The sequence below is a fragment of the Callithrix jacchus genome, chromosome 3 (genome assembly GCF_049354715.1).
Source record: "Callithrix jacchus isolate 240 chromosome 3, calJac240_pri, whole genome shotgun sequence".
NCBI lineage: Eukaryota > Metazoa > Chordata > Mammalia > Primates > Cebidae > Callithrix > Callithrix jacchus.
Genome location: NC_133504.1, coordinates 98,057,407 through 98,084,964, shown reverse-complemented (window position 1 = coordinate 98,084,964; position 27,558 = coordinate 98,057,407). Strand labels below are relative to the sequence as shown.

The 27,558-nt window shown below is 37.2% G+C and overlaps 1 protein-coding gene and 1 long non-coding RNA gene across 2 annotated transcripts; one reads left to right on the top strand and one right to left on the bottom strand.

Annotated features, from left to right (window-relative positions):
- Positions 1–1,949: 1,949 nt before the first annotated feature.
- ADH1A (alcohol dehydrogenase 1A (class I), alpha polypeptide) lies at positions 1,950–16,805 on the bottom strand. The gene is made up of 9 exons (XM_003732464.6): positions 16,721–16,805; positions 12,991–13,092; positions 12,274–12,412; positions 10,526–10,613; positions 10,210–10,429; positions 8,125–8,385; positions 5,947–6,082; positions 5,212–5,350; positions 1,950–2,230 (listed from the first exon to the last, which is right to left on the bottom strand). Exons 1-9 carry the CDS (start codon positions 16,736–16,738, stop codon positions 2,206–2,208), a joined length of 1,128 nt encoding a protein of 375 aa, XP_003732512.3. The 5' UTR covers positions 16,739–16,805; the 3' UTR covers positions 1,950–2,205.
- Positions 16,761–21,514, top strand: LOC118152241 (uncharacterized). Its single transcript, XR_013533429.1, has 2 exons — positions 16,761–19,268; positions 19,616–21,514. It is a non-coding gene; the product is annotated as an uncharacterized LOC118152241 (long non-coding RNA).
- Positions 21,515–27,558: the final 6,044 nt, after the last annotated feature.

Genomic DNA, 27,558 nt, shown 5'->3' with positions numbered 1-27,558 from the left:
ACCCAGAGAAGCATGTTTGATTTGTAAAGTTGCAAACGGTTATTTCAGAATTTTGTTTGTGTGCTCTTTCTGGAGGTGCTAAGTCAGTACATCAGAGTTATTAATTAAACCCTCAACATAAACCTTTATTTCTTTTAAGTTTAAAAAGATTCTTTGATTAAGCTTTTTGCTGTTGGCTAAAATGAGTGCAGACTATGTACATTCACAGAGCTCCATTATGGAGAGGGCACTGGCAAATACAGAAGATTTTGATTCCAGAGTCAAAGTTTGCTGGAAGTCACCCTGATCATGTGCACCACTTAGACCCACCAAGACACAAGCCACTCTGGGGTTCCACTTCTATATTTCGATTTTGACTTGCCTCCTTCTGCACAATGTCAATGTAACTAGGAGCCAGTGCATGGTGCAGAAGGCTCCCATGTGCCACTCCTATCCCATGGAGAACTGTTATACTCTATGACACACTGGCAGTGCACACCTAATGCCCCTCACTCTACCTGCTCCCCAAACCCGGGAGGAAGGATGGTGAGAGCTAGATGCCAGCCTCTGTGCCACTGGCAGGATTTGATGGTCACTGCTGTGCGATGGCGCATGTAGAACCCCTTTACTTTTTCTAGCTCTCCCACCATCAGCATCAGTGTAAAAGCCACAGGGCACCCAGCAACGGGTAATGTCCCATGATGTTATCTTAGGGACATTCTGAAAGTTGTCTTGACCCTAAATATCTCCTTCAGCATTCTTGACAAAACAATCACATATTCCCTGCATTTACATGGCCCTTCCCAGTTGGCAAGGTGCTTTCATTAACATCATCCCTGCTTGGTAAACCTGTTATGGTTGGTTGAGTAATGTTTTCAAAACAGTGTATGAACAAGCTCAGGGAGACTGAGTGACTTACTGAAGGTCACACAGTAAATAACAGACTATTTTACTTTATGTCTAGGGTCTTCCGCAATATGAAATAGATTGTAGATACTGCAACAAGTAGCATGTTTGGCAACAGGTGTAACTTCTTTACCAGGAATAACTTTTGCATGTCACATTTAGAGATAAAGCTAAAATGCTAATCTCCTAACAAATGGGCACCACAGGCCTTTACATATTCAAAATATTAAACTAATTCTGGGTTCGTAGACTTGATGTAAGACATGGTAATTTATAGAAAAGTTCTAGATTGAAAACAATTTTGCAAAAATGTATCCTTGTATACATGTTTATATCTGTCCATTTGAAAAACATAGTGCTTTGTGTGTTTTAGCCATCTTAGTTACCAATTTTACATTCTGTGCTCACAGCATTTGCCATCGCATCCACACTCTTAAAGCCACCATATTACTTTAAATTACTTTATATCTCATTTTCAGTCAACTGGAATCATAAGCTAAGATTGTCTAGCCAATGAAGCACTTTCATGAGCAAAAATTACAGACTTTTTTGAACACAATTCCAGGAAGAGTTCAGTTTTCATATTTAGTATCTGAACCTAAGTTTGTCATGTGGAACACAAAAACTGCTTTTGTTTTGAAAATTCAGTTATAATTTCACTGTAAAAAGTAGTATGAAAACAATAAAAACACTTTCTTTCACTGTATGAAAATGTGCAACATATTATTTGAGTTCCTAAGAAATTTTCTGGATTTAGAACTTCTGGACCTTCTTCACTTGTAAATTTGAGTCTATTCTTCATTATACTGTAGATTTTATTTTAGGGCTTTGGTACATTTTATTAACAAAAGGAAAATGCTGACAATGAAAACTGAGATACAGGGTAGGAGACTTCAAGCACAATAGCCCAGCACGGGCAAGTTCAGGGCAAGTGAAGGGTTCCCTCCACTGGGATTCAGTGACTGAAGATTATGAAGATAACAAAAAATGCAAGAAGTCACAGGAAATATTTTTCCTCACAGGAAATATATCTTTCCTCAATGGGAAAAATGACACAAGTAGAATGGTTAAGAAAAAAGGTTTATTGGCTTAAATTGCCCAGCTGATTTTCAATGATTTATTTGGTTCTCATTTGGATTTTAAACATTTGCTTGAAAAATAATTTCACATCAATTTCTATTTGTTTAGAAATCTCCCACATGTTATCCTATTGATAACAGCTCTGAAGAACAGAATTAATGATATTGCCCATCTGTTGCTCCAGATTGTGTAGGGTAGAGGAGGCTGAAGTCTGCTACAAGGGAAGGCATCTGTGTTATCTCAGAATGTCAGGACAGTACGGATACTGCAATAGGAAAGAAGAGACATCATGTTAGCATGCATCCATGTGAGAGTACAGGGAGCATCTGAGGTGACTTGGTGAAGATATGTCTACATTCTCAGTAGCTGAGAATGTAGACATATCTCCATTTCCATCCCTATGCATTTGGGTGGAGTTAAATAAAAGGGCAGTTCATGTTTTTTGGTTCTCTCTTGTGTTTTCTCCAGTCTTAAGCTCATTCATAACATTCTGAGTATGCCTGTCATTTAGACTTCAATTCTTTATTAGCATCTTCAAACAATCATTTTTGTGTGCCCATGTTCCTGGCATAATAAGAAATATAAAACAACAATGGACTCCAGGCATGGTGGCTCATGCCTGTAATCCCAGCACTTTGGGAAGCTGAGGCGGATGGATCACCTGAGTTTGGGAATTTGAGACACGCCTGACTAACATGGAGAAACCCCGCCCCTACTAACAATACAAAATTAGCCAGGTGTGGTGGCTCATGCCTGTAGTCCCAGCTACTTGGGAGGCTGAGGCAGGAGAATCACTTGAACTGGGGAAGCGGAGGTTGCAGTGAGCGGAGATCGTGCCATTGCACTCCAGCCTGGGCAACAATAGTGAAACCCTGTCTCAAAAAAATGAAACAAAAACAATGGAATAGCAACTTGTAATAAGTTCTTCCTATTTGTCACATTCTTTGTGCATTTTATTACTGAAACGTCAACCTAAACCATGGCACTAGAAGGTAGGTTTTCATATTATTTCCATTTTAGAGATTATAAAAACTGACAGCAGAATTTGTAACTTGCTCTGGTCATTAGTATAGAGCTCGAGATTTAATAGACCTTTGATATAGAGATGTTTAAGGATTCAAAGAAGTAGAGAATAAAGTTGATTTGTATTAATTCTAAAATACTTCATTTTGTTTGTTTGAGATGGAGTCTCACTTTGCCACCCAGGTGGGAGTGCACAGGCACGATCTCTGCTCACTGCAACCTTCGCCTCCTGGGTTCAAGGGATTCTCCCACCTCAGACTCTTGAGTAGCAGAGATTATAGGCATGCACTACCATGCCTGGCTACTTTTTGCATTTTTAGTAGAGACAGGGTTTCACCATGTTGGCTAGGCTTGTCTTGAACTCCTGACCTCAGGTGATCCACTTGCTTCTTTTACACTAGAATTAATGCCATTTCTATAAACCAACTTCTAATGATAAATATTTTTAGAAAAAGATGGTCTTTGTGACTCTTTAAAAATCACGTGTGTGTGTGTGTGTGTGTGTGTGTGTGTGTGTGTGTGTATGAAAAATATATATGCACGTAATTTGGAGAATTGTTGGTTGGAATTTATTAAATCATGTTCTCAATGTTGGAGTTTTAGAATGTTTTTAATTTTTTACATTACAGATAACAAGTAAACAAACTTAAACCTATATGTATGTTTGAATAGTTGATTATTTCTACAGAATAGGTTTCTAGAAATGGACTCATTGGGACAAAGAATCTAGATTTTTTTTTTTAAGATTTCTAATACAAATTGCCAAATTGCTTTCCCAAAAGGATGCATCAATTACTATTGAAAGCATGTAAAAGTGCCCATGTCACCTTACCTTTACCAATATTGATCATTCAAATTTTTAATCTTTGGTTATTGATAGAAATTATTTTATTTAATATGCATATTACTATATGACATTCTCATAAAGTGAATTTAGGCATGCTTAATGACTTCTTTTGCTGCTCAACATTGTCCTCTGGTTTCAGTCATCTCTGTATTTGCCGTTATCTTTTCAATTCTATTATGATGATCATGATGATGATGTCATTGATAATAACGATGACAATGATAACTAACCTTTGATGACTGTTGTTTTCCGTATATGTGTATGTTTATATACACATGCGCTCTTGAGGGGCAGTATGGTTTAATGGAAAGTGGATAGATTTGCTAACAAGATCTACCTTTGAATTCTAGCTCCCCTTCCTGTCACCTGATGATTTTGACCAAGTCATGTCTTCTCCTAGTCTGTTTTCTCCTCTCCAAGATAGGGAGATTGAAACTGACACTGAACATTGTCTGGGAATCACATGAGATAATGCAGGCAAGACACTTAGTAGAACAGCTGGTGCTCTGTGGGTGCTATTTTCTTTCCCTCCTCAAGAATATTTGTTGATAAAGCATCTAGTATAACAGTTTTATGAGTGCTACTTAAACTTGAAAGCCTCATGAAAATAAGTGTGGGATAGCAGAAAAAGCACAGACTCTGGAGCTAGAAGGCCAAGTTTAGATATAACTGCCTGTTTTCAGTTGTGCCTCATATAAATGCAGGTGACAAAATTCATTGTATTGGGTGATTGTAAGTGTTAAAAAGAGGTAGGAAATAGAATTGGCTTATTTTTCTAAGCTTTAGTGAAAATGTAAGACAAACACTTAAAATAGGGTTTAGTACCCTTCTCTTTTACAATAACTTTTATTGGTAAAATTTTTTTTTTTGTAAACTATAAAGAAAAAGAAAAAACTAGTAATATCTACTTAGAAAACAATCTCAGTGTAGTTCCACCTACTCCCATAATGAAAATGTTGAGGATGTCCTGAAAATAATTTAAATTCATAGACATTAAATGTCAGCATTATTTGGGTGACACACAGAACCTTCAGTGACTCCATGTTATAATTATGGTAGTTTAAATAGAGTTTTATTTATCTATTTATTTATTTGCTCAAAGGTGAGTGTTCTCTTTTAAAGAAGGCTGAGTGGCTCTGGTCATTCAGATTGGCTGTAATCAACATAATTTGGCTTCAGCAAAATAGGAAATGCAAAGCAACTGTTTTTAGCTTCTCACAGTATAATCCTACATGTGCTCCATGCAAAGACTGAACTGGTAATGGAGAAACCAAGGCACTCTAATTTTTTCTCATATTTCTACCTTTTCGTTCTCTGCCAGACAACCCCCTACTGTAAAAAACTAAGCAAAACAAAAAAATCAACTTTAAATCTACCTTTTTCCAGAGCGAAGCAGGTCAAATCCTTCATTTATTTTTTCAAAAGGTAAAATTTTGGTTATTAATGCATCCAGTGGAAACTTCTTAGCCATAAAATCAGCCACAAGTCTGGGGACATCTTCTTTACTCTTAAAGCCTGAAAAGAAGATAATATTATTTATTGGTAGATTCAACCAGGGATAAGTAGGAGAATTGAAGAGAAGAATTTCCACATAAATGAAAGTTTAGAAAAAGTGTATTCCAGACTGCTGTTGCTGAGGTTAATAAGAGATCATTTCCATATGCTTTTACAGTGCTTTGACCTAAAAAAAATTTGTAGATAACAAATGTTCTTACTTATTATCTTTCTTTAGTACAGATGAGAAATTATAGTACAGATGCTTATGCCCAAAGTTAAGGAGTAAATTTATCAGTTGTCCTAATTTGAGTGTAGATATGAATTGTTGTTATAGATTGCTATGTCCTCCTTAGAAATTTCCATGCCTTACACAGTCACAACTTCAAAAACAGATGGGGATGAAATGTTCTGGTTAATGGCGATATCAGAAAAGTCTATGTTGGGACCTTCTGTCTGCATTAGTTTTACATCTAGTAGATTTGGAGCCCATAAATAGAATAGGAATTTTAACCTATTTTTGATCATGTTGCTTTTAAAAACTTTGCCTTGTCACTTGTAAAAGGGAAGAAATTCTGAGGTTAATGAGAATTTGTCTCTGAAGCCGAACTACATACCTCCAAAAACAGCTCCTTTCCAAGTGCGTCCAGTCAGTAGCAGCATAGGGTTCATTGAGAGGTTTTCGGAAATGGGAGGTACCCCTACAACGACGCTTGTGCCACATCCCTCATGACAACATAACAGGGAAGCCATCTGGAATAAAGTGAATATTTAGTACCCTTTACATGGAGTGGCATAGTTCCTACTTATAATGCACAATATCATGTAATAGGCTTAGCTAGATTGTGACTGTGTAGAGGAAAGAGATCATATCTTTTGCTCCTTCATTCCTCCCACTTTCTTTCAAGGGATAGTGCTGTGGATTTAGGAAATGCCCAGAAAATGGTTTTTGAATGAAGGAATGGATGAATAAATTGGTGTGCATTTAATTCTGCCTAATAAAGAAATAAAGAAGAAAACATAATTACAAACATATATAAAAGCTAGTTCCTTGTATAAGCATACAGTTTCACCATCACATCATTCTTAGGCAATCTGTGAATGGGTTATTTTTCATTGATGTATTAAGTATTTTGAACGCTGTGCATTCAAGCAGATATTTTAATGGTAAACAAGAGGAATGATTAAATCACCAAAATTGGCCTCTTGTCCACTTGATGGCCTCCCATTTTAAATGGACTTCTATTCTACTGTCCATTTCTAAAATGGCCATGTTTTAAACATTGTTTTTATCTCCCCAAATGTATATTGGTTTTGTACTGATTATTCGGGAACCTCAAAAGACAGTCTAGTTGGGGTTTTTAACATGTTCTGTAGCAAGAACATGGTTTAGAATCCCCCCAAGATATATAATTATATAATGATTAGTTTTTTGATTTTGGATTCTGACCTTTGGAATGCCAGCTCAGAACATGCAGCTGTCAGATATTTTGTGTCTTGAGATAAGGAACACTCCAGTTCCACATGAGAAAATGGAGAAAAACATAGAAAAAGAGCATAAGGAGAAAAGCTATAGCTCTGGAAAAAGTTGGATTCTCTTGACACTGAATTCGTCTGTGGCATTTGTCCCAGGTCAAGGCTGCTGAGAGCTTCGATCTCAGGATGCTTCTCCCTGTTACTCACACTGCTGGACCTTCTAGAAAACCTCAGCAATGGGAACTCGTTGGTCTCTGGAGACTTTTCCAGCAGGATTCTAGAGAATTCTGGGTAGTTGAAATATAGCTAGAGATGTATTTCCCATTGCAATTGATATTTGTAATTATTTTAAAGTAACATCATTTATAAGCCCAAGATGATGTAAGCACTGCAAGATTGGAAATAATATTTGATACTAAGAATGCCAACTAGGGCTGGGTGTGGTTGCTCATTCCTCTAATCCCTGCATTTTTGGCTGAGGTAGGAGAATTACTTGAGCCCAGGAGGTAAAACCTACAGTGAGCTATAATCATGTCATTGAACTTCAGCCTGGATCACAGAGTGAGACCCAGACTCAAAAAAAAAAGGCAGCTGACATTTATTGAGAGTTTTCCATATGACAGGTGGCACTGTGCTAAGTATGTTATATGTATTGTCTCATGTAATCTATAAACTATGCTATGAGATATGTAGCCCTTAAGTTTTGGGAGTGGTAAAAATCAGTTGACTTTAAAAATTCAGTTCAACTAATATTGGGTGCCAGCTATGTGCCAGGCACTGTCCTGTCTCTGTGGTAAAAGATAGTGATGTATTAAAGCAGTCACTTTCTTTATAGCATTTTAAATAATGTTAATAAAATAATAGATGGCCTAAGTTGTTCATTTCTTCTGGCCAAAGAATAATGTGTAAAAATGTCTGGAATTCATTAAGAACATACACAAAATTGTTAAACTGGTTTTGTTAAAATTGTGGGTGAAAAATAAAACTTGCCAATTTGAGAGCACAATTTTCATCATTTATATTTACTTGAGGTTGAAGTGTTAACTAAAAATTAATAAAGTAAATATGTAATGGCTCAGTTAAGAAAAACAAGCCCTTTTTCTTTTCTCTAGAGGAAATATGACTTGAGACAGGTTTATGTACCTGATTGAATGAAAGATTTCTCGTAATAATAAATTAAATGAGCCAGGTAACAAACAGATGATAGGAAATTTTCATTCCTCATTAAGATATTTTTTATATAATATGTATATTCTGTTGCCTAAAAGCATCCTCTAGGTTGCAGAAGCAGAAATCTCAGGGCACGTCATGGTACATACCACAGTGTCAAGCCGACCGATGACTTCAAACGAAAAATCCACACCTCCATCAGTCATTTCCTTTAGCACCTCCTGGATGGGTTTCTTGTAGTCTTGAGGGTTGATGCATTCAGTGGCACCCAACTCTTTGGCCTTTGCAAATTTGTCCTTGTTGATGTCCACCGCGATGATCCTGGCCGCTCCGGCTGCTTTGCAGCCCATAACAACAGATAGGCCGACCCCTCCCAGGCCAAACACAGCACAGGTAGAGCCTGGGGTGACCTGTGTTTTCAGAAAATGCAAAAAATGAATTAAGTGATGATTGTTAGAAATTGCTTATGCTTTAAAGTGCCATTCCCAGTGTTTATCAAGAGCTACCCAGACTCTCCTGTCCAAACTGTTATCACAACCTCTTTTGGCTTGAGTTGATTCATGTTTACATTTAAGGGGTTGAACTTGTCAGTGGTTCTTAAACTGCTGCATATCAGATTTACCTGGGGAGCTTTAAAAAAAAAATCCCACTATCCAGGCCTGAACCCAGGCCTATTAAATCAGAATCTCTGCAGGTGGAACGCAGTCTCCAGGTGACTCTAATGGGAAGGTCAGGCTGGGAACCAAGTGACTGGATGATCTTTGAGATCCAGATGGCAGTGATTACTATCTTGAAGGGACTCTTGATTGCTGAAATCCCTTGATAGCCGGCTTCAGTATCTCATACATACACAAAGGCAATATTTCAAAAATGAAATAAGTGGAAAACGTACTCCAGAAGACAGAAAAATATTCCATTAAACCCTCTATAAATAACTTGTTGGTTCATTAACATTCAGTAGTTAATGAAGTAGTTCAGTGAATAATATATCCCTGCTTTAAGAAATACACTAGTGAACAAGAGCAATGAAATGTTTTTCTATATTTTAATAATGAATAAAATCTATTGTTATGAGTATTCTCAGCTTCAGTTCTTAGATAGGCTCAATTAGACCACCTGCTAAAACAGATGACGTATTTGAACAAGGGATTAGGTGCAAAAGTCACAGAAATTTGGAAAAGATATGTTCTAAATTGTTTACATTGACTAGGGGTTATTTATTCAACCTGGTCTCCCATAGGCAGCCTTCATTGTAGGTAAAATGCTTTCCTGTACCAAATAATCTCATTCTTATATTCCCTTAAGGGTGTATATTCACTCATGCATTCACCCATCAAGTGTTATTCAATATTATGAGGGACAACACTACGTTATACCTTACTTAGAAAAATACAAGTTTGTGACTGTGATTTAAAAGTGCTAATAATACGTATTGTGATTTAAGACTCAGCAGGAGATTTGAGAAAGATGATGTTCTAGTCTCAGCTTTCATTTAACCAGCAGTGAGGTTTTGGACAATTATCTTTATATCTCTGGACCTCAGTTCATAAAACAAAGATACTACTAGATTTTTAGTCTTTTGAGATGAGGAGTCTTTAAAGAATTTCTGCTTAAAATTGACCACTTCTGAAGTATGTGTGTTTTACGTGTTCATGGCAGGAGAGTTAGTTTAGTAGTGAAATTCCATAATAAGTGAATTATGCATCACAGAACTTCATTACTCTCCTTGCAAGAATCCACAGGGTGGGTGAGCCTTGGTTTGGAGGTGCGTCGGGTAGAGCTTTGGACTCTACTGTTGATCCTAATTCTGGGAGTAGGGAATCCACAGACTAGATGCTCCTCAAGTGCAAATGCTTCATTTCATTTGCTTTTGCTGTCTCAGAACCTAGCAGAACCTAAGATGCTTGAGGCATGTGTAGGTGATCTCCAACTGTTGAATGAATTACTAAATGAGTCCTCAGGCCTAACATTTCATGCTTTCATAAAAAGCAAATACAGGATAATAATTATCGAAAATGACATCTTTACATTTTCTTAACTCTCAACAACTTTTTATCTGTGATGAACAGGTGAAATTTCTAGCATGTGCTCTCAATCCTTTTTGGGCCATTTTTCCACTCTTAATTGACAATCCAAATCAACAAAAATAATCTTTGATTCTTGTGAGAATTGCTTCTCTTTTGGTTCCCGACAGTCTGCGTGTAACTGGTTTTATCACCCATTGTCATTCCTACCTTGGCAACTTTGACTGCAGACCCATAACCAGTTGAAAATCCACAGCCAATGAGGCAGACTTTCTCCAGGGGCGAGGCTGCATCAATTTTGGCCACTGCAATCTCATCCACCACCGTGTACTGGGAGAAGGTGCTAACGCCGAGGAAGTGGTGGATGGGCTTCCCTCTGCAGGTGAGCCTGCTGGTGCCATCTTGAAGGGTCCCCTGAGGATTGGTCAGACTGGGCAGTGCAATACACAGACATACAAAGTCATGAGACACAAAATAACTAATGAGCAAACTCAAAGTCTATGCAAAGAGAGCATCAGAAACCTACTCATTTTTGAGGCAGAAGTTGCTTTCCGGGTTTTTACAAATTCTGCATTTTCCACACTGAGGAGTAAAGAGTGGTATGACTTTATCACCTGGAGAGGAATAAAAGAAATTCTTTTACAATATCTATCCAGGAATTAACAGAGCAAAAACTTAAAGCTGACATGTATAGATGAGAAGCATGTCTTTAAAAGCCACCAAGAAATACGTCGAATCACAACTATGTCATTTGTCATTGCCTGCCACAGTCTTGTTTTCAGTTTGAGGCTATAAGTGCCTGAAGATTCCTAAAGAGGAAATGCAAATGTGGGAAACAACACGAATCAAGAAAATTACTTCCACAGCATTAACAGTTAACTTTTATGCAGTGTACTGATTTCTCCTGGAGGCTTTACAAACATTTAATTTAATCTTTAACTATTTAAATCTTACTGTAAGTATAAATATAAATTTTAGTTGAAAGTAGAATATAATAGTCCCACTAGATGTTGGTATGACCTATTTTTTGTTATAGTTTGATTTAGAGTAAAAATGAGAAGTTTGAACTCATTCTTTGTTTTTCAAAGTGACTAGGTTTGTCTTTATTATGAAATGAATGCTTTTAAGATGATCTTAGTTCTTTTTCGAGGAACAGTAACAAAAATGGGACAAAGAACAACTCCAGAAATTCCTCTGGAAATTCCAACCCTCCACAATAAGTTAGGCACTTTTCAGATAAGAACTGACTTTGAAATGTTTTTAGGTGATGATAGTTTGTGAATTATCTACTTTTCTGTTGTAGTGGAGGGAGCATGGGTGAAAAGTAAGTGTGTAATTTTGTTACTAATTTATTTCTAACTAAAGAAATTAGTAAGAGCTGAAACTCAAATTGGACAGTTAATTTTATTTTTCTGTTCAGAGTTCAAACAAGTATTTGATAAGGTGGCAAGTCCAACCTAGGCCAAAGTGATTTCTTAGAAATAAACGTAATTTTTATTTTTGATCACCTATGCTACCTATTCCACAAGACCAAGAAAAATGGTTGGCCCATAACATTTTATAGGTAAAATTTATGTGAAAATGATGGTATGGAAATGTCCTATTTATTCTCTCTATATAATTAGTAATTCATAACCAGTCGCATTGAAGCATGGCTGAAGGTAATAAGGCAGGCATTGTTGATGGTGGATGGCTCCTGCTATGTTTCTTTCATTTCCTTTCACCTAGTCTGTTTCAATGAGTCCATGCTTGGGAAGAGACACCATGTCAGAAGAGGAAACTGGTGAAGGGGCTGCATAAATCACCTAAGAAAAGGTCATGTTTATTCAGCCATAGCCATGTCACCTCCATTTCCTGAACTCAGCACAGAGCAGTGTCTATACTTATGTCTTTTCCCTCCTCCCGTTTCTTGTTGTCTGGCCCTGACAGGAGACGGTGTTCAGCAACACTAACACGGAAGTTACTAGATTAGGGATTCACACTGGTAGGAACCGTGTCTCTTTTGATCCTCATGTATCTCCAGGCTCTAAACTGTTGCCTGGCATCTAGTAGATCCTCAGTACATAGCTGTTGAAGGGTAGAATACATATGTGCCTGAATGCACACATGCCTGAGTCAGGTAGGCAGAGAGGGAAGGAGGAAACCCATGAAGTCCCGGCTGCCCTGTGACCTTGTGCAAGCCCTTTCATCTCTCATTGCCTTGGTTTCCTCACCCAGGCTGGGAAATCCTGGAATGGTGAACCAAGGCGTGTTCTCAGTGTGTGAGTCCTGTACCTGGTTTGACTGTAGTCACCCCTTCTCCAACACTCTCCACAATGCCGGCTGCCTCATGGCCTAAAATCGCAGGAACGGGAGTCACCAGGGTGCCACTAACCACGTGGTCATCTGAGCGACAGATTCCTACAGCCGCAATCTACAGAGTAAAGAGATGTTTAGATTCAGAAAAGATTATGAGTCTTAAATGAACTTAAAAATCCCAATTTCCTGAAATTGTGCTTCCAAAATACTTACAAGGGTTTTGCTAATAATCCCTACTATTCTCAAATATGAAACATGCAGTTTATCCTCAAGGTTATTCAGACTGAAACCTTCCTCTGCTTTCCTTTCTTGAATTAATAAATTTAGAATAATTTGTGAAATAACTAATCCTGAAATAGTTAATTCTTAAATAATATACAAGAAGGTGTGCTTAAAAAAATAGAAGTAGAAATTGCAAATCAACACATAAAAATATCTAATGCTAATTGATTTTGAAGTCTTGATATATATCCTTTTGAAATTTTTTTTTCTTTTTTACTGGAATTATACCATATGTACTCTTTGATCATTTAAAAAAATTAATAATTTATATTTATACATTTCTTTGAAAGAACTGTATTCTGTTCTCTGAATGATCATATAAAAATGACTCAGGGGATTGTTGGTTGTTTCCATTTTTAATTTTTCTGAGTTTTTAAAAAACTTAAATACAAATGGAAAGTTGTATTTCACCTTAATTCGAACTTCATGGGCCTTAGGAGGTGCCACCTCCACCTCTTCAATGGAAAAAGGCTTGTTTAACTCCCATAGCACAGCTGCTTTGCATTTGATTACCTAGAAAATCAAACAGAGAGATGGTACCACTGTTTTCCTACTCTTGAAGCCAGAAATTGTGTCATTTCATCTTTGTACTTGCAACATCTAGTCCTATGTCTCGTACCTAATAAGTGCTCCACAGAAGTGATCACCTTTGGTTTATAAAGGGAATAAAAATACCTTAAAGAAAGCAATAACATACAAAAAGATAAACAGAGTTAACTATAATAACACACTGAGATAAAATGGAATATACTCATTAAAACTATCCTTGTGTGTTTTTCCTCCAAAGGTGTTTAATCCTGACATTTTCTAATGCTGTGCTGAAAACGTTTGTTTACCTTCTATTGGCTGGTACATGAAGTTCTAAGTCACCTTCACATTGCTGACAGTCACTGTGTGTTCACCTAAAACACACTGCTTTCTTGCTCAATTTTCTGATTAGGCCAATAGGATCCATCTCTATAAGAATATATTTACCTTCCTGCCTTAAATGACATCTCTGTCTTTCTATTTGCCTATTCTCCTCTTTTAATGTTCTCTCTCCACCACTTCTCTGTGTTTCTGTTTCCAACACCCATTTACTACTTACCTTTGGCAGCATGTTCTGTTATCTGATTTACATGTAGAGACTCTCCAGCTTTGATTTCAGCCAAAAATTATGGAGGTTGGAGTTGTTGTTGTTGGTGGGGTGTGTGTGTGTGTGTGAGTGTATACACACTCACAACCACACATACATATTTCAAAATTGGAGACATTATGTGTTTGCATTTCTGGCTAGCAGATCTTATCCATAGATGTTCTTAACAATAAATGTTGAACACATATTTCTAGTGCTTGGCAGTGTAGTGTAAAATCTGTCTTCATTGTGTTAAAGCATGTACAAAATTGCAAGAGTCAACAAAATTGCAAGAATGACAAAATATTCATTTGAAATTTATTCTTCTGAAAATTCATTTTTGTTATGTGTTTGTCTAATTATTTAACTTCGCAGGATGTTCAACATGATCAATGCCAAAATAAATATCAGAATACTTGAAAATAAGGTACTAATAGTAGGAGTTCCTGATTACCAGATGCCTATGATGTGACAGGCATCACCTTGTGGCCTTTGCTTGGTGAGTTATATGCATTATATTTATATTTAAAATTTACTTATTTATTTTTAATTTCAACAGTTTTTGGGTGCAGGTGATTTTTGGTTAACTGTACAGGTTCTTTAGCGGTGATTTCTGAGATTTTGGTGTACCCTTCACTCAAGCACAGTACACTGCCCCCAATATATAGTCTTTTATCTCTCACCTCCCCTCTCAGCCTTTCCCCTTGAGTTCCTAAAGTTCATTATATTATTCTTATGCCTTTGCAATCTCATAGCTTAGCTCCCTCTCATAAATGCGAACATATGATATTCAAACATCTATTTCATAAGGTAGTTATGAAAATTCAGCAAATTAATACTATAAAGAACTTAAAATAGTATCTGGGACATAGAAATAAGTCAATACATATTAGCCACTATTATTATTGTTGCTATTTACCTCTTATTTTTGGAGACAGAGTCTTTCTCTGTTGCCCAGGCTGGAGTGCAGTGGCACTATCTTGGCTCATGCAACCTCTGCCTCACAGGTTTAAGCGATTCTCCTGCCTCGGTCTCTTAGAATAATAGAACATTATTCTAAGTTACTTCACTTAGAATGATGATGTGTAGCTCCATTCAAGTTGCTGCAAAGGCCATTATTTTATTTTATTTTATTCTGTTTAATGGCTAAGTAGTAATTTCATGGTGTATACATACCATATTTTCTTTACTCATTTGTTGATGGGCATTTAGGTTGGTTCTGTAATTTTGTAATTGCAAATTGTGCTGCTATAAACAACATGCATTATTTTTAAACCTTGGAAGGATGGTACCAGGGCAGTAATACTGCATTATTGGCTTTATTCTACAGCTGAAATAATTGAGGATCAGTTGACTCAGTGATTGAATAACTTTTTCTGAAGTCTCAAAGCTGGCTGTCCAGAGAATAACAATCAATATAGTCTTATGTTTCACTTCTTTGTGGCAGTAAAAAGTGAGAAAAAATACAAAAATTAGTCAGGCATGGTGGCATGTGCCTGCAGTCCCAGCTACTCAAGAGGCTGAGGCAGGAGAATTGCTTAAACCTGGGAGACAGAGGTTGCAGTCAGCCGAGATAGCGCCACTGCGCTCTAGCCTGGGCAACAGAGTGAGACTCTGTCTCCAAAAACAAAAAAGTTAAATAGCAACATAATAATAGTGACTAATATATATTGGCTTATTTCTATGTACCAGATATTATTTTTAAATTCTTTACAGACTTAATTTATTGAATTCTTACAACTACCTTATGAAATAGATGTTAGTATTGTCACCATCTAGCATTTGAGGAAAGCGAAATGCAGGATAGGTAAACATAAATGAAATGCTGTCAAAAAACTAAGTTATTGATACTGTGTCTAAGAGGGGAGGAATAATTATCTATTTCATTAGTTATCATTTTCATTAATCTGATTGGTTTATACTTTTGCTCTAGGGACTCATTTCTTTTTAGTTGAGTTTGGTAAATTTAATTCTTTTCCTAATTATTTTCTATGCAGAATGTATGTATTAAGCTGTAATGAATGAAATGAAGTGAGGTGGAATAACAGTAACAATGGGTCACTCAGGTGATTTTCAACCAGGCTCATTGATATGAGCCTGTTTTGTCAGAGTGTATAGAGAAGCCACAGAACCTTTAAACTGAGTTATCATAGTGAGATATTTTACTGTGCGATACACTCCTGACATGAAAAAAGGTCTGGAAATAGTTGCACAGATTTATGTGACTAAGCAATTAAGAAATGTCAGTTGATTATATTGTATGACCACATGCATTTTTGTGCACCTGTAAACACATTGAATTATTAAGAAATTTATAAATGGCAAAACCAAATATCTGTGTTTCCAGTGCTAATAAGTGATTCAAATTGTATTATTAATTTTCTGTAAAACCATATTGACTTTTATGTGGGGAAGATACTGTTCCATAGGATTACTGTGGAAATGGCCTGAATTTTGTGTCATACTGGACCCTTGTAAACCAGAATTTGAATGTTGATGTTGTCTTCCTTAAGCTTGATGATTCTAATGCTGTGAGACCAATGAGCATTTTGTAAGGAATTTTATTTTAAGGTTAAAGGGTGTTTCAAAGTCTTCTAAATCAAATCCTCTCATAAAAATTTTGTCAGACTTAACTTACTTGTGTTCACAAAAAATATAAATAATAATGCATTTAAATAGTGGTTTTTTTATTATAAAGGCAACTTGATGAAAGTCTTTCTAACTTTAGATTTACAAATTAATCATTATTAGCTTGAGATAAAGTATCACTTTACTGCAAATATCTTTAATGTAGGAAATAAAGACTTAATAGATGCATATTCTGTACATTCTTTTTGAAGGTATTTAGGAGTAGCTTATTTCCACTGTAGTTCACTATACAACACATACAGCATAAATTGCACATTGTATTTCAGTGTAGCATTTCTAATTTGGATATGAATTTTAAATTATTCATCAAATACTGTATTCCTTTCTTTGTTCTATTGATGAGAATATATTTCCAACAGTAATATATTTTTTGCTTACTTTTCCTGCTGTGCTCATGTTGTTTCTGTCTTCTCTGCAGACCAGGAGATGGGTCCTTGTGGATTTCTTCCCTGCTCAAGTGCATAAAGCAGGTTTATTGCACAGGTATCTTTCATTTTTCTGCTTGAGTAACATCCAGCACGTGATGTAGTTCGTCAAGCCACACCCATCAAATCATTCTCAGACATCAAGTCATAAAGAAATGGGCACTGAACCAGCACTCAAAACCTTGACTTTTAAAATTTCAGATAAGGTTATGCTTTCATTAGGTTAAATATTAAGTTAAAGTGATGGAATTTAGTCCCTTTCTCTTTTCCTCATTTTGGTTCTTATCTGTCAACTTTTTTGTTTCTCTTTTCTCAGTGCAACAGGGGTCATTCAGGGTTCTGTTTTCCCTTTCCCTGCACTAAGCTCCAGCTTTGAATCCAAATGGTGCAGGTAGGAAGAAGAAGGAGCAAAGGAGCAAGGCAAATAAAGATGAAAGCTAGGAGCCAGAGGAATGCGTTTGATCCAGTACTCCCCTTCTCTTCACAGAGAATCAGAAACTCAATCACAGCAAAGGTGCTCACCGTGCCAGGCATTTTTGCTCCACCTAAAATCAATCAGCATTGACTGAGCCCCTCTCTACATCAGGCACTAAGCTGGGTCCAGTGCAGTAGTAGTGATGAATAAGGCATGACGTCTACCTGTGCCAGATGCAGTATGGGGCAGCAGTGATGATGTGGCTTTTGGGACCTGTCAGACCCTAGTCCTTACTAGCGCTGTGTACTTGCACTTATTATTTCACTGTTTTTTATCCATTAGATGAAGTGGAATAATAGTACAGTTTTAAAGGACTGTTTAGTGAATAAATAAAATAATCCATGTAAAGTTCTCATCGTGAAGTTCAGCAGATAGGAGCACCCTTCTAAATGTAGCTACAATTATTTATCATTAAAGGAAGCTCATGGTTTATGGGGAAAAGATACACAGGCAGCCAAGTCTACATATCAGCCTGGCTGGGAAGTGCCCTATCACAGGGGTCAGTTAGTGCTTTGGGAGCAGAAACAGAGGTGCTATTTAAAATGAAGGCCTAAGGGGAGGCATGGTAGAGGAACAGGTATTTGAGGTAGATATTAAATAATTGTGGGAAATTCAGAAAAATGCTCACTGGATCATTTCTGTTGCCCTTTGATCCATGTAACTAGTATATGCATGGCTTTCCAAGAATACGAGTTTGATTTTTTTTTTATCCGTACTTGGAGGTATAGTACAGGCAGCTATTTAACCAGATATAGTCTGCCAACATGAACAAGTCAACATAAAAGACATATTTCTCTAGAATTGCCAAAGGACCATTTCAGTAAGCTTTAACTACGTAGGCACTGAGACTCATACCAAGACTGAGAAACATTCACCCAATAGAGAAGAAAAGAAGGTCCGATGATTGCAGTTGCTTCTAGTTCAGAAATGTATGAAGGTAAGAAGATAGCCCCAGATCTATGTCTGGCATTCAAGGCTTCATAATGTGGCTTTAACATTCTCATTCACCTACTCCTCCCCATTCTTCAATACAGAGCCTATGTATTTTAGAAGCTTGTATCTCCATGGTTACCCAAAAAGAAATCTATTCCTCACTCAAGTCCTTGCTCATCATGCTCTTTCTCTTCTTTTCTGTCCCTCTCAGCCATCCAAATCCTACCGAAACTTTGAGGCCCAAACAAGTTTGATCTTATGGAGGTATATTAACTCCATCTCACTGTGTGCTTTGTGTCTCTGCATTCCTGACATGCTAATATCCCTTCCGAGGTATTTGCAGTATGTTCCCTTTTATTGTCCTCTATATTTACTGTAAAGATTAGTCTCCTAAATTCTACTGGAAATTTCTAGTCAGGAATATTCTTAAATTTTATTTATATCAACAACTGTACCTAGTTCCATGTATACAGTAGATGTTTAATGAATGATCGTTGAATTCTTGTGCTCCTTTATGTTAGGATAGGCACTGTTCTATGAGCAGTCCCATAATCCAGAAGATCCGGTGCCTCCTCTTTACAGGTTTATAGATTAGCAGTGGGATTGGCTGTGGTCAGGTAGACAAGACAGAGAACCCTCCTGTGAAGCAGGAAGTGGTTAGTGCCAGGAGAGAGTTCGACATGGAATTCAGAAGAAGACTCTACTCTGTCTTTTTATTGTGCATTCTCAGCTCTTAACTCAATGCCTGTCACAGAGTGAGTACTCAGATATTTGTCGATTAAATTAAAGGAATGGCTTCTACTTCGAGAGTGAGGAACCTTGAAAGAAAGATATTTTATTAAGATTTATCAAGAAAAATAGGCCATCAGGAGGCAAAATGGAGGACAGGAGGCAGGACTAACTTGCACCTGCTACACTGATGAACAGAGCAGCTTGTGCAGACCCACATTGTGAACATTTGCTCCAAGAACTCCTCCAGGAACATATCACAAAAGTGGAGAGAATTCACAGACCCTTTGAAGGAGATGGATTGCTGCTTGCTTCAGGCTCTGTGGGACAGCAGAGGAACAGTGAAATCTGCTTGCTTTCTCAGGTGGGAGCCTTGTAGCCTGGGGCAATTTCTGAGCTCTGCTCACAGGCTGACTGGAAATAAACTTGTTAATGTTGGGGGGATCACGGTGGGAGTGAGATTAGTCCTTCAGACTGTGGGCTGCATGGGAGCTGTGTGAGGCCTGTGGCTGCCAGCTTCCTCCCACACCCCTGGTAACCTGTGTGACACAGCAGAGGAAGCCACAATCCCCCTGGGGACATAACTCCATTGGTCTGGGATCTATACCCCCATCCTTCAAAGCGGCCATAGTAAGCCCTGCCTTAGGAGAGTCTAAGCTCAGACAAGCCTAACCCTGCCCCTAGCTGATGATCTTTCTCTATCCACTGTAGCTGAAGCCAAAGGACATAATCTCTTGGGACTGCTATGATCCTGCCAACCACCTGATCCTCCCTATAATACCACAGTTGATGTGCTCTTGAAAGTGCCACCTCCTGGCTGGAGGCCAACCAACACAAAACAGTACACTGAACAAATATACGCCCAAGGACCCTCACAGAATCCACTTCACTCTTCTGTTACCTCTGCTGGAGCGGGTGTTGGTATCCACACTGAGACCTGAAGATGGATCATAGCACAGGACTTTTTGAATACACTCCCCAGTACCAGCCCAGAGCCAGGTAGCTCCACTGGATGGCTAGATCCAGAAGAGAAAAAGCAATTACTACAGTTCAGCTCTCAGGAAACCCCATCCCTTGGGAAAAGGGGAGAGCACCACATCAAGGGAGCCTCCCATGGGACAAAAGACTGAACAGCAGCCCATGAGTCCTAGATCTTCCCTCCAATGTAATCTACCTAAATGAGAAGAAACCAGAAAAACAATTCTGGTAATATGACAAAACAAGATTCTTTAACATCCCCGAAAGATCCCACTATCTCACCAGTCATGGATCTAAACAAAGATGAAATCTCTGGATTTCCAGAAACAAATTCAGCCGGTTGACTACTAAACCAATCAAGGAGGCACCAGAGAAAGGTGAAGAACAACTTTAAGAAATTGAAAAACCTAATACAGGACATGAATGGAGAAATATGTAGTAAAATAGAGAGCATAAATGAAAAACAATAAAAACTTCTGGAAATGAAGGATACACTTAGAGAACTGAAAAATGAATTGGAAAGTCTCAGCAATTGTATTAAATAAGTAGAAGAAAGAACTTCAGAGCTCAGAGACAAGACTATTAAATTAACACAATTCAACAAAGACAAAGAAAAAAGAATTCTCTAAAAGGACAAAGCATGTAAGTTTGGGATTATGATAAATAACCAAACCTCAGAGTGATTGGTGTTCCTGAGGAAGAAGAAAAATATAAAGTTTACCTCACATTTGAGGGAATAAGCAAGGAAAGCTTCCCTGGCCTTGCTAGAGATCTAGACCGACCTCCAAATATGAGAAGCTTAAAGAATCCCTGAGAAATTCTTCACAAAAAGATCACCACCTACACACATAGTCATCAGGATGAAGGAAGGAATCTTAAGAGCTGTGAGGGAAAAGCATCAGGTAACTTGTAGGCCAAAATAATAGAGAGCAGACCTACACCATATCTACTTAAGAATTAGTCTGCTTCTGTTTAATAAGTTAGCCTTAGTTTAAGATTTATAGTTTACAGAAGTTGGTGCATTATATTAGCTAAACAAAAAGTGCAGCTTGTACTTTGTAAAACAATCCTGGGTTGGTGAGAAAGCTTGTAAATTGCTCATCACAGCCCTAGAATGTTTGGGCATCAAAGAAGGGAGCATTGCTCAAGCTCTTGCTACTTGAACCCCTTGGTAAGAGTCTCATGGCCTGGAGGAGGGGACTCTGCTCAGAGGCTCATAAAGGGTCTTGCAGGAGGCTTCTGGGCTGGTTGAGATAAGGGTGGCATTCTCTGGTCTCCCACCTGTTCCATGGGTGACTGGGCTCAGGAGATAGTCTCTCCTTTGAGGTATGTCGCGTGATCAGAACTTGCTGGCTTTTACCCATTCCCACACTCCTGCAGCTGCACCTCAGTGTTTATCCTTTGTTTAACTATATAGTACTAGTTTAGTTTTTTAGAATAGCCACATACCCCCTACTAAATGTATGTGGCATAAACTGTTCCATTGTGTGTACTCACCCTATGATCACCCCACCTTGAGTGATATGATCAAACAATCTGTGTGTTGCACTAAATACATGTGGAGCCTAGAGCTCAGGGTCTTCATGGTCCTCATCTTGTGAAGAACCCCTGGGCCCATGCTAATGATTTCTATTTCTGTGTCTGCGTCTTTTTTTTCCTTAATTCCCTCATCACTGCTGGGGCTTAGAACACCCACGGGTTGTGCTGAGGCTGATCTGCAACAGTAACCTATAAAAGAAAACCTGTCAGATTAATAGCAGATTTCTCAGCAGAAACTCTACAAGCTAGAAGACACTGGTGTTCTTTCTTTGGGCTCCTTAAACATAACAATTGCCAGTCAAGAATCTTGCATCCAGCAAAACTAAGTTTCATAAATGAAGGAAATATAGAGTCTTTTCATACAAACAAATGCTGAGAGAATTCATCGTTACCAAGCCAGCACTACAAGAACTGTTAAAAGGAGCTGTAAATCTTGAAACAAATCCTGGAAACACATGAAAGCAGAATGCTTTTAAAGCATCTATCTCACAGGACATATAAACCAACTACACAAGGAAAAAAAATAACCCAAGGTATACAGGCAACAAATGAATAGAATAGCACTTCCCATCTCAATACCAATGTTGAATGCAAAGGGCCTAAATGCTCCACTTAAAATATAAAGAATTGCAGAATAGATAGGAATTTACCAACCAAGCATCTGCTGTCTTCAAGAGACTCACCTGACACATAAGGACTCACATAAACTTAAGGTAAAGGGGTGGAAGATGATATTCCATGCAAATGGAAAACAAAAGTGAGCAAGAGTAGCTGTTCTTATGTCAGACAAAACAAACTTTAAAGCAACAGAAGTTAAAAAAGACAAAGAGAAACATTATATAATGATAAAAGGACCAGTCCAACAGGAAAATACACAATCCTAAATATATAAGTACCTAATACTGAAGCTCCCAAATTTACAAAACAATTACTGCCAAACCTAAGAAATGAGATTGACAGCAACACAATAATAATAGGAGATTTCAATACTCCACTGACAGCACTAGACAGGTCAAGTCAAGGCAGAAACAATGGGCTTAAACTATAGCCATCAACAAACTGACTTAATGGATATTTATAGAACATTCTACCCAAGAGCTGAAGAATATACATTCTATGCTATTCTATTCATGAGCACATGGAAGAGTGTCCAAGGTAGACCATATGATAGTTGACAAAACAAGTCTCAATAAATTCAAGAAAATTGAAATTATAGCAAGTACTCGAATAAAATTTGAAATCAACTCCAAAAGGAACCTTTAAAACCATGCAAATACATGAAAATTAAATTACCTGCTTAATGAAAATTAAATTACCTATTACAAATAGACTATCTGAAGTCACACCTCAAGTAGCCTGAGAAAGAATAACAAACAAAACCCAAACCCAGTAGAAAAGAAATAACCAAGATCAGAGAAGAATTAAATGAAATTGGAACAAAAAAACAAAAGATAAATTTTAAAAAGCAGATTCTTTGAAAAAATAAATAAAATTGATAGATCATGGGCAATGTTAACTATGAAAAGAAGAGGGAAGATCCAAAAAACTCAATTAGAAATGAAATGGGAAAAATTACAAACAATACCATAGAAATACAAAAGATCATTCAAGGCTACTATGAATACCTTTTTGTGCATAAACTAGAAAACGTAGAGGAGATGAATAAATTCCTGTAAAGATACAACCTAGATTAAACCGAGAGGTAACAGAAAGTCTGAACAGACCAATAAGAAGCAGAGCAATTGAAATAATTAAAAGGTTACTTCCCCCAAAAAGTTCAGGACCAGACAAATTCACAGCTGAGTTCTATCAGACATTCAAGGAAGAATTGATACCTATCCTATTGACACTATTCCAAATGATAGAGAAAGAAGGAATCTTCCTTAAGTCAACTATAAAGCCAGTGTCTCCCTAATACCAAAACCAGGAAAGGACATAACAAAAAAATAAAACTACAGACCAATATTTCTGATGAACATAGATACAAAATTTCTCATCGAAGTACTAGTGGCCTGAATCCAATGGTATATCAAACAGTTAATCTACCATGTTCAAATGGGTTTCATATCAGGGATGCATGAATGGTTTAACACACACAAGTCAATAAATGTGATACATCACATAAACAGAATTAAAAACAAAAATCACATGATCATGTCAGTAGATGCAGAAAAAGCATTTGACAAAATCCAGCATCTTTTATGATTAAAGGCCTCAGCAAAGTTGGCATAAAAGGGACATACCTGAAGGTAATAAAAGCCATCTATGACAAACCCACAGCCAACATAATACTGAATGGGGAAAAGTTTAAAGCATTCTCCCCTGAGAACTGAAACAAGACAAGGCTGCCCACTTTCATGACTTCTATTCAACACAGTACTGGAAGCTCCAGACGGAGCAAATGGATAAGAGAAAGAAATAAAGGGCCTCCAAATTGGTAAAGAGGAAGTAAAGCTGTTTCTGCTTGCTGATGACATGATTGTATGCCTAAAAATCTTAAAGACTCATCCAAAAAGCTCCTAGAACTGGTAAATGAATTCAGCAAAGTTTCAGAATACAAAAGTAATGTACACAAATCAGTAGCCCTGCTATATACCAACAGTAACCAAGCTGAGAATCAAATCAACTCAATCCCTTTTACAATAGCTGCAGAAAAATTAAACACTTAGGAATATACTTAACTAAAGAGGTGAAATATCTCTACAAGAAAAACTACAAAACACTGCTGAAAAAAAAAAATAGATGACATAAACAAGTGGAAACACATCCCATGCTCATGGATGGGTAGAATCAATATTGTGAAAATGACCATACTGCCAAAAGCAATCTACAAATTCAATGTAATTCCTATCAAAACACCACCATCATTCTTCACAGAACTAGAAAAAAAAATCTAAAATTCATGTGGAAACGAAAAAGACCCTGCATAGCCACAGCAAGACTAAGCAAAAAGAACAAATCTGGAGGCATTACATTACCTGACTTCAAACTGTACTATAAGGCTGTAGTCACCCAAACAGCATGATACTGGTATAAAAACAATCTTGTAGACCAATGGAACAGAATAGTGAACCCAGAAATAAACCCAAATACTTACAGCCAACTGATCTTCAGCAAAGCAAACAAAAACATAAAATGGGGAAAGGACACTCTATTCAACAAATGGTGCAGAAGAGTTGGCAAGCCACATGTAGAAGAATGAAACTGGATTCTCATCTCTCACCTTATACAAAAATCAACTCAAGATGGATCAAAGACTTAAATAAAATACCTGAAATCTTAAAAATTCTAGAAGATAACATTGGAAAAACCATTTTAGACATTGGCTTAGGCAGTGACTTCATGACCAAAAAATCAAAAAAGCAAATGCAACAAAAACAATGATAAATAGACAAGACATAATTAAACTAAAAAGTTTCTGCACAGCAAAGGAAATAATTGGCAGATTAAAGAGACAACCCACAGAGTGGGAGAAAACCTTGGCAATCTATACATCTGACAAAGACTAATATCCAGAATTGGATACAGCCAAGGAACTCAAACAAATCAGCAAGAAAAAAATCCAAACAATCCCATTCAAAAGTGGGCTAAGGACATAAGTAGGCAACTCTCAAAAGAAAACAAACAAATAGCCAACAAATGTATGAGAAAATGCTCAATATCACTAATAATCAGGGAAATGCAAATTGAAACCACAGTGGTATACCACCTGATTCCTGCAAGAATGGTCATAATAAAAAAAAATTCAAAAAAAAAGATGTTGGTGTGGATATGGTGAACAGGGAACACTTTTACACTCTTGGTGGGAATATAAACTAGTACAACCTCTTTGGAAGACAGAGAGGAGATTCCTTAAAGAACTAAAAGAAGATCTACCATTTGATTTAGCAATCCCACTACTGAGTATCTACCCAGAGGAAAAGAAGTCATTATATGAAAGAGATACTTGAACATGCATATTTATAGCAGCACAACTCACAATTGCAAAAATATGGAGCCAGCCCAAATGCCCATCAATTGTTTATATTAATCAATCATAGATAAGGAAAAGGTACTCATGCACATGCACATGCATACACATGCATGCACTATGGAATACTAAGCCATAAAAAGGAACTGAGTAGTGGCATTGATAGCAACCTGGGTGGAATTGAAGAACATTATTCAAAGTGAAGTAACTCAGGAATGAGAAACCAAATATAGTTTTTCACTCATAAGTGGGAGCTGAGCTTTGAGGATGCAGTTGCAAAGGAATGATACAATGGACTTTGGAGACTCAGTGACAAGGGAGGGAGGGGGGTCAGGGATAAAATACACACAACGGTACAGTGTATACTGCTCGAGTGATGGGTACACCAAAATCTCAGAAATCACCACTAAAGAATTTATTCATGTAAACAAACACAACCTGTTCTGTTCCCCCTAAACCTATTAAAATAGAAAAAATAAAAAATGTTATCGATCCAAAATAACATTATTGGTCACTGAAAAAAAAAAAAAGATTTATCAAGAAAGATGAGGTGTAATTGAGATATACATGTAATTAACAGTATAGACAAATTATACTGAATATCTTTTTTTCTTCAATATACCCTTTTATAAATATTTCTGTTTAATCTTCTCTCACATTTGGAGACATTCTAGCATTTAAGGGAATAGTAGCCACTACCATCTTGTTTTCAAAGCCCAAATGAATTTGGAAATGTGGTATTTGCTTAAGAGTTTCCATCACTTTGTGAACACATGACTCCATGATCTGCTAAAAGCACTTTCGGACAAACTCCGCAGTGTCAGGAGATCTTTCTTAATATCATCTGACAACTACTCTGTGCTTACTTTTTGCCCCACCTTCTAAAGGTTTAGATGGGCAGGTGGGAGCAGCAGGGGACACATGATTGAGTGTCAGCATTCTCATATCAGAGTACTATGGCAGGCCTGGAGCAACACCTGGAATGTCCAAAGGTAATCCTATCAATCCCAAGGGTCACAGGGCATCACTTTTCTCTGCTTTGCTCTCTCTGTGTGTCTCTGTAAGCCAGTCCAATTTTATATTACATTTCCACTAAGTACTATATTCTAAATTCAGCTTGTCTAGAGAGATGATATGCTTGGTTCGGTTTGGGTCAGTGATGCCCTGTGTTCTAGGCAGAATAATGGCCCTCAAATACATCTAGTCCTGATACCTGGAATCTAGGAATATGTTGCTTTACATGGCAAAAAATGGATTTTGGAAACGGGATTCAATTAAAGGTCTTGAGATGGGAAGATTAGCTTGGATTATCCAGGTGAACCTAATTTAATCGTATGGCTTCCTAAAATTGGATAGCTTTTCCAGGCTCTGGTGAAAGATGAAGATGTGTCTACCCATAGATCATAGATGACCATGTTTCCAACAGGGGTATGTCAATTTTCTATTGCTGATGTAACAAATTACCATGAGTGCTCTTGGAAGGTTAGTGAAAGTCAAGGACTGGCATCTCTAATATAATTATACAGGCAATGATGAGTAGTGCAGAGATGTGACTCCAAAGGCTAGAGAAGGACAAACCAGCATCTCTGCAAGAGATACAACTGTCTCCTTTTCCCCCAGAGGTCCATAATTTACATGGAAACAAGAAAGAGTATTGTAACTGGCAGAAATTATCTTCAGTTTAAATCCTTTATTTTTGTGTTAAATAACTTGGCAAAATTTAAAAAAATTATTTTAAAATAATTTTTTAAATTGCTAGAAAAAAATTGTAACATTTCACATATGTGCCTAAATAGCAAACTTTAAAGCATGTTTGGGGATGAGGTGCCAAATGAAGAGCGGGAGAGGGACTTTAACGGCAATAAATAGAACTTGAGAATGGAATAGATAAATACTCTGTAGAATATTACAATGAATAGAATAAATTTTAAGTTCCGAGAGCAATATTTGAAAATCCCACACTCAAAGCCATCAATTTCTATTCAATTAGCATTTCATTTTGATTTTGGGACTGAAGCCAAAGATGTCCAGGGAGCTAAAATGCTTGCTGAACTGGCTGTGGCCATGGAGCCTGGAATCCTGCCAAGAAGAGCATGTGTGAGAGAGCACAAAGTTTGTTTACATTCCTCCTGAGAAGGGAGTTGGGAAATAATCTAAAAAGCGCAAT